Source organism: Myotis lucifugus, unplaced genomic scaffold (genome assembly GCF_000147115.1).
Source record: "Myotis lucifugus unplaced genomic scaffold, Myoluc2.0 scaffold_720, whole genome shotgun sequence".
In the NCBI taxonomy this organism is placed as follows: domain Eukaryota; kingdom Metazoa; phylum Chordata; class Mammalia; order Chiroptera; family Vespertilionidae; genus Myotis; species Myotis lucifugus.
Genome location: NW_005871768.1, coordinates 41,246 through 48,712, shown reverse-complemented (window position 1 = coordinate 48,712; position 7,467 = coordinate 41,246). Strand labels below are relative to the sequence as shown.

Here is a 7,467-nt window from a genome sequence, read left to right as displayed (position 1 = left end):
GCTGTGGTCCCTGCCTGATGACCTATCTGTCTGCAGGTCTTAGACAGCTGTCCAGAGTCAGGACTCTGCAGGGTCAGTGGGTTCGAGCCGGCACGGAGCTGAGCCACTTTCGGCCGTCAGAGCTGTGTTCCCTAGGGAGAAGGGTGGGAGGAAATGCTCCATCTCCATGTGCCCAAGGGGAGAGGACGCCTTCCCTGGGAAGTGATGAGCCAACAGTCAGGCTCAGGGGCCTGACTCCAAGTCCAGATCGCTGGAAGGGGAACGCTGCAGGGGAAGCTTCGCCCTACCCAGCTGCTAAGTCTGTTTCCTGCTACACCTCACATGGAACCAGACTTGGGCAAAGGACTTGAGTGTTAAACCCCCTGATGAGAAAGGCAGGCAGTGCCAGCCTAAGAGAAAGATGATATGTACCACTGAGTCCTGGGCACAGGAAGGCATAAGTAAGTACCCTGACTCATGAATAATCCACTTGGTGCACAGGCCTTCGACAAAGGTTAGTTTCCCCCCCACCCCCCCTTTCTCTTTTTTCCTCCCCGGAGCAAGTCTCCCAGGCATCACTTCTTAGAAGGATGGATTCTTGGCTTAGGCCAAGGGCCTAGTAAGGAAGGAGGTGGATGGGCCTCGGCTGGGGCCCTTGTCCTTTGGGCACCCACCTGCTTCCTTGAGATCCTGACTGGAAGTAGAGGCTATGAAAATCAGTGCTCGGGTTGGTGGGGGTGCACTGGTCCAACATGTATTGGCCGCCCTGCTTCCGGCCTACCGTCTTCTTGTCCAACCTCGGGCAGAGTGGGATGCAGGGCACCTGGGCGTAGGGGCTCTGCAGGTTGACAGCTGGCGAGGGAGGAGGAGACAGGAGAGGGAGATGTTTCAGAATACACCCAGCCTTGGGGGGCAGGCGGACCCAGGTGAGATCCTGACTTTGCTACATTACGAGCTGGCTGAGTTTGGGCAAATTACCTCTCCAGGCCTCTATGTAGGCTGGAGATGATAGTGGTACCCACCTCACCGTGGATGATGAGGATTAAAGGGATAGTATGTGCAAAGCGTTCAGCTAAATGCATAAGGGCTAATAACAGCTGAAAAAAGCAGATGTCTTTTGTGATGGGTCCTGGCAAAGTCTGGTAGGCATACTCCGGACTCTGGAAAGCTCCTAGGACCTAGCCCATCACTTGGCACTCAGTAGAAATCTAATGGTACCTACCATTATGGGGAGGCCGCCTTGCCCAGTAAAAAGAGCACAGGTTTTGGAGTCAGAGCTGGGTATAAACTCCCCTTTCTGACATGTTGGGCTGTGGGGCCTTGGACAAGTTCCTTAAACTTACCCAGTTTCAGTTTTCTGTAAAATGGGGTAAATATGTGATTATGGGGATTAAGTTCTAACGCATCTGCCAAGGACCTAGCGCAGTGAGTGACTCCAGTGGGTGCTCAGTCGATGAGCTGGGAGCGCTGATCACCTGGCTCTTGGGACCAACCTGTGGTCAGGGCTGAGGCACTGGGAAGAGTCCATGTAGAAGGCCTGGTCAGCGGGCTGGAGATGGGGTAATGCCTGTCAGCCCGTTGACTGACACAGTTAACCCAAAAGGGGGAAACCATGTCTGTCAGCCTGGTTCTGACTTCATAGGGGCCCAGGGAACGAGGCGAGATGTGCAGGAGAGCAGAGCCCCCACCATGCCCAGGGCCCTCACCGTAGCTCTGCTGCTTCAGCCGGTTCAGGATCCTGAGGACCCTTCGTTCTGGGACTTCCAAGCCGTCTGCCTGCTGCAGGTTGCAGGGAAGCTTCTTCCGGGACCGCAGCCGGCCTATGGCCGATTCCATCTCTCGGGCCTTAGAGGTACCTTCCTTGAGCTTCTTCTGGTAATAGCTGGGGAGGCAGTGCCCACCCAGCTCAGCCTGGCCATGTTTAATTCACCCTCCTCTTCCCTCACTCTTCCTGGGGGCCTGTTCTGTCTGGCCAGCTCTGGAGCAGGAACACAGGCCCAGGAGTTGGGAGACCTGGGTTTTAGTCCCAGCTCTGCCATTTACTTCCTGTGACCATGGGCATGTCATTGCTCTGCTTTAAGCCTCAGTCACAGTCACCCGTGCGTAAAATGGGGGGAGATGGTTATCTTATCCCTGTCACTGCAAGTCACTTGACTTCTCTGAGCTTCAGGTGTCCCCTGGGTGAAAAGGATCAAAAAGTCCACATGTTATAGGGTTAAATGACTGCCCATCAAGCACTCAGCAAAGTGTGTGGTCCATGGGAAGAGCTTGGTAAATGTTACCCTTGGTTTCTGTCACTGATATTTGTACTTAGATGTGCGAGTGTTTTATAAGTCAGCTGTGCAATTAACTCCTCATCTTCCAGATTTCAGCTTAAGGGCAATCTCTTCCAGAAAGTTCTCTCTCCTCCCGCCGACTAGCTAGGCTCCCACTGTGGGCCCCAATAACCTGTGCTTATTCCATTGTAACCCATAGCCTACTTTATTTTAACACATCACTCCTTGCGCCTTTTCTCCACTAGACTGCGGCACCATTCATTCATTCAGTAAATATTAATGGATTGTTTACTATGTACTGACCACTCATCTAAGTACTTGGGAAAGAAGGGTGCAGGGTATATTTATTTAGGGTCCCTGATCACAGTCCTTCGGCCCCACCTCTCACTGTAGCCATTGCCGCAGCAACCACTTCCACCAGGGCTTCCACCAGGTGTGCCCAAGCACAACCTGACATGATCTCGCCTCAGGCTTGAGCCCCTTGCTTCCTGCCCCAGAGCTTCTCTGATCCATGTGCAAACCAAAGTGCAGGGGAATTAAACACCTATAGGGGGCCGCATTTGACCAAAGGAGCCAACAGCTGAAGTATACAGGCTTCTCTCCCCCCCACCCCCTCGACTGGTTCTGAGCCACCATCATAGTCTCCTCAATAGCACATCCTTATATTGGCTTCTCCTTTGCTGTTCATGTCCCTTCCCCATCCCATTCACTGGAATTACTTTCTAAGTCAACTACCTAGGCTCATAGCTAGTGGAAGAGTTAGACCATAAGTTAAAAACACACACAATACCATATCAGTAGTTATAGGTGCTCTAAGGGAAAGTCAAAGGTAGGTAGTGGGTTGTGATGAGGAGCTATTTTGCTCACAGTGGTCAGCAAAAGTCTTGGAGGTGGTGGCATCTGAGCAGAATAAGGGGAGGGAGCTACCCAAATGGGTATCTAGAGGGAGTGGCATGTGAAAAGGCCAGGAGGTTGCAAAGAGCTTGGTGACCTCTAGGAATAGCAAGGAGGCAAGAGGGGCTAGAGACTGGTGTGTGAGGGGGAAGGGGAGATGTGGGCAGCAAGATGGCGAGGCCAGACAACCTGGGGCTTTGTAGGCAGTGGTGTTGGGAAACTCTTAGGACTTAAGCTGATGGTTCTGCTAGGGCCTCTGCCTATCCCTGGGGCCTGGAATTTTGGAGTTTATTGGGCTTCCCATAGGGAAAATAGAAAATGAATACCAGAGCCCTCACATGGAAATTGGATCTAGATCTCTGTGTAAAACTGGGACCTAAAAAGGCAGTGCACCAACTAAAAGATGGACTAGAAAATAACTTCACCCCACAGAGACCAGTAGGACATGAGCAGTGTGTGCACAACTTTGTCACAATTTCAAAGGAAATTGCCTGCTTCCCAACTCTTCTTTTCCCCCTCCCTGTGGGCTTGAATTCAGGTGTGTTGCTGGTAACTTAGCTTAGGATCGACCTAGGGAATGGTGGGAAGAAACTGGGTGCTTGGGGGGACCTTGTCTTCCTGCCTGCTTCCTCCAGACTGTCAATATAAGAGAGGAATAAACGATCTTGTTTGAACTATAGAACATTGGGTCTATTCCTTAACTAAGACACCTGGAATTCTATACCCAGCTAACCTATTAAGTAAGTTTGAGGGTAGAAAAACACTTTCGCAGATTGGCAAAATCTCAAAAATTTCACCTCCCACATATGCTTGCTCAAGAAGCTACTGAAGAACACACATGCTTTCAAAATGAAGGCATGAACCGAAAAAAGAAAAGGAAGATGGACATGCAGAAAATGGGATCTAACACAGGAGAGCGGCAAAGGTAAAGGAAGATAAAGGGAGATCCCACAATGGCAGTGCAACTGCCATAGGACAACTAGTTTAGATTGGATCTCTATAGCTTAAATGACAAAAATTTTGAGGGCCGGCATACCTGTTGTTGAAGTACTATTGCCTTTATAACCCCAAAATGTTACTGGGCAAACATGCTCCCTTTTAGGAAAAAAAAGAGTAAGACATGCAGCAAACAGAATCCTAATTAGAGGGAAGGAAGAAAGGGTTCCTAGGATGATAGGCTCCCGAGGTGGCAGTTCTATTGCAGGCCTAAAAAGATATTAATCCTGAGCAAGAAGAATGGAATTATTTAGAACATGCCTCCATCCAAGAAAAAGGAATACTAGGAAGGTGCAGAAATTATCAGTGAATTAAAAAAACACAAAACAAGGCAATAACCCATTTTAGGAAATTTTAAAAGAAGTGAAATTGTAGTATATGAATAAAAAACCCAAATACTTAGTAAAAAATGATGCTATATTGGAATGGGGAGTGGGAAGCTGGTGGGATCATTGTATTAGCTAAATCCTTACCATCATCGGAAGTCAATAGATAAAAGTCTAAAAATCTAACCAAAATATCGTAGTATATGCATATTACTTAAAAGTAAGGAGGGAGACAATGCTTGCCTTTGGAAGAAAGACTTCAAGGAGTGGGGAGTATGTTATATCAGTTGAGTACTAAGCAAAAGGAAGTTGGTATAGCCATACTAATATTTTAAAAATTAGGCCTTAAGACAAAATGCATTACTAGAGACTAAATTATAAAATGTTTATTTCATCAGGGAATACAAAATTCTAGACATGAAATGTAAAGCAAAACCTGATATAACTACTAGGAGAAATAATTCCACCATCACAGAAGTGTTAATAAATAACTATTCCACTCTGCCATTGTAGCATCAAAGAATCCATAGATGATATGTAAATGAATGGCTGTGGCTGTGTTCTGATGAAAGTTTATAAAAATAGAACAGGCTGTATGTGGCCTGCAGCCCATAGTTTGCCAACCCTTGCCTACTGTAGACCTTCCCTGAGACTAAAATCCCAGGAGAAATAGCATTTGAAGTTGAGTCTTAACCAAGCTAAAAAGCTTAGGAGAAATCTGGACTTTTCACAATTATGCCCTAATAAAGTAAAAAAAGCAAGCCTACACAAATTCACGATAATCAGCTAGTAACTGAGCTGCCTACAAGAACAAAAATTAACACTTATTAAAGGAAGATAACAGAATCTAGTTTTTAAACCATATCATTCAAAATGTCTAGGAAGTAAGAAATCACCAGACTGTAAAGAAACAGGAAAATGTGGCGCATAGTAAGGAGAAAAACAACTCATAAATAACAATCCTGAGATGGCCCAGATGTTGGATTTAGTAGACAGCAGCATTAAAGGAGCTATTAAAAATATGTTCAGATAATTGAAGGAACGTGTGATCTTAATGAATGAAAAGACAAACTATAAACATGAAACAAATGGAAATTCAAGAACAGAAAGTATAATAACTAAAATGAAAAAGTCATTGAATGAGCTTAAGAGCAGATTGGAGATAACGGAAAAAAGGAATTAGTAAACTTGAAGACAGATCAATAGAAATCCAATTTGAAGAAGAGAGGGCTGGGGAGAAGACAAATGAACAGAATTCTGTTCCTGGCCATGATGGAACAACTAGTACTGAACTTGTCCTAGTGCCATAAATAGATACATGAACAAAATATATGATGCTGTTGTCTGATACTGGACAACAGGCAGCACAAGAATGATCTGTGAGAGGAGAGAAGCCAATGAGGTGAGCCTTATGATCTCCCTAGAATTTTTTCTGGAGGTACTTCCTAGACTGCAGAGCAGGAAGTAATATCCCAAGCGGAAGACAATTAGGTAAGGAGACAGACATTGGAGTTTAGAAAGATGGAGGCCAACTTTAGTGTATCAGAATACCAAAGAGAGAGAAAGTTGCAAAATATGCATGGGGTACTCTAATGTGTGAACCATCCAATCAGATCCCTCCTTCTAAGACTTAACTACCCTCAAGAGAGCCAATCCATGCCTTGGCTTTCTCCCACCTTCATGTAATCTTCCGTCCCCTCCTTAATTTCAAATGCATAAAAGAAGCTGCAAATTTGTCATTCTACAGAGCATTTGAGATCTTGCTCCCCAGCATATGTCATCAGTTTGGCTCAAATAAACTCATAAAAATTCTCTAGGTTTGGGTGTTTTTATGTCAACATAAGTGTACTAGAAATTGTATAAAAATTTCTGGAAATCTGATATGCCTTGGTATAATGTTATCAGTCATAATTACAGTTATCTTAAAGTGCTGTATATCACAGACACAATCAATTCTCATCAGATCTTTAACCTGGCCATTTTAAGTCTTTCCTAATTCACAGTTATTGTTTTATTGATTCTTCTCTGGAAGCCTTTACAATTAACTAAAGGTAAAAATATGTCAAGGAAATGTATGCCAGACTCTGGTAAGTACTCTGGATTATAGGTCTCTGCTAAGTTTAAGATCATACCACTGAACTGGGTGAGAATCTTCAGAATTCTGATGAAAAAGGTGATGGATTCATAAAACTGCTAACTCCAGATAAGCAGAATAGAAATCAGTTACATGAGAATGACTAATGAGGATGATTATAATTTTATGACGTTTTTTGTTTGAAACATTGTTGGTTCCTTTTGCTTTTCAGATTTAAGAAATCCTTTTTCTCATTTAAGCTGCCTATAACTAATAACAATTTGGTAAATTATACCTTTGTAAACAAAATGAAAACAACTTTTTCTCCTTGCCTGATCCCTCTAGAACAGTGGCTGGCAAACTGTGGCTCGCGAGCCACATGTGGCTCTTTGGCCCCTTGAGTGTGGCTCTTCCACAAAATACCAACTTCTACACATGGGCCACGAAGTTTCAATCGCACTGTACATGCGCGCCCGCACGTGGTATTTTGTGGAAGAGCACACTCAAGGGGCCAAAGAGCTGCATGAGGCTCGCGAGCGCCAGTTTGCCGACCACTGCTCTACAACAGTGCGTCTGACCCCTCTCTGGGCCTCTGGATACAGAGCCTGATGTCGTCGACCCATCCAAAAAAATATTCTCCGGGACTACTTTTATATCTGCAATGTTTGCTTCATTTTTCGAATCATATAGGTACATAACTGAGATGAGGAACGATCCTACGTCGACCTCGAACAAAGGAAAGATATACCTACAAAGGGGTCGGCACCCACGGCATGAGAACCGCTACTCAACATCAAAACACGCTTTTGAATCCTTTTACTTCTCCTAAAGATATTTGTATGCAGTGAATAAGGATGACGAAAACTTCAAGAGAACGATTCCGCTTGATTGAGTACCATTCACACATTTTCGTAATCAAGGT

At 45.0% G+C, this 7,467-nt stretch overlaps 1 protein-coding gene across 1 annotated transcript in view; it reads right to left on the bottom strand.

Annotated features, from left to right (window-relative positions):
- Nucleotides 1-15: 15 nt before the first annotated feature.
- Nucleotides 16-7,467, bottom strand: part of SPATA21 (spermatogenesis associated 21) — a 23,865-nt gene continuing 16,413 nt past the window's right edge. The window contains exons 9-11 of the mRNA XM_006105744.3: nucleotides 1,686-1,861; nucleotides 654-831; nucleotides 16-131 (exon numbers count right to left, since the gene is read on the bottom strand). Of these exons, the coding sequence (XP_006105806.1) occupies nucleotides 74-131; nucleotides 654-831; nucleotides 1,686-1,861 (412 nt within the window). The 3' untranslated portion in view covers nucleotides 16-73. The remainder of the gene's footprint in view (nucleotides 132-653; nucleotides 832-1,685; nucleotides 1,862-7,467) is intronic.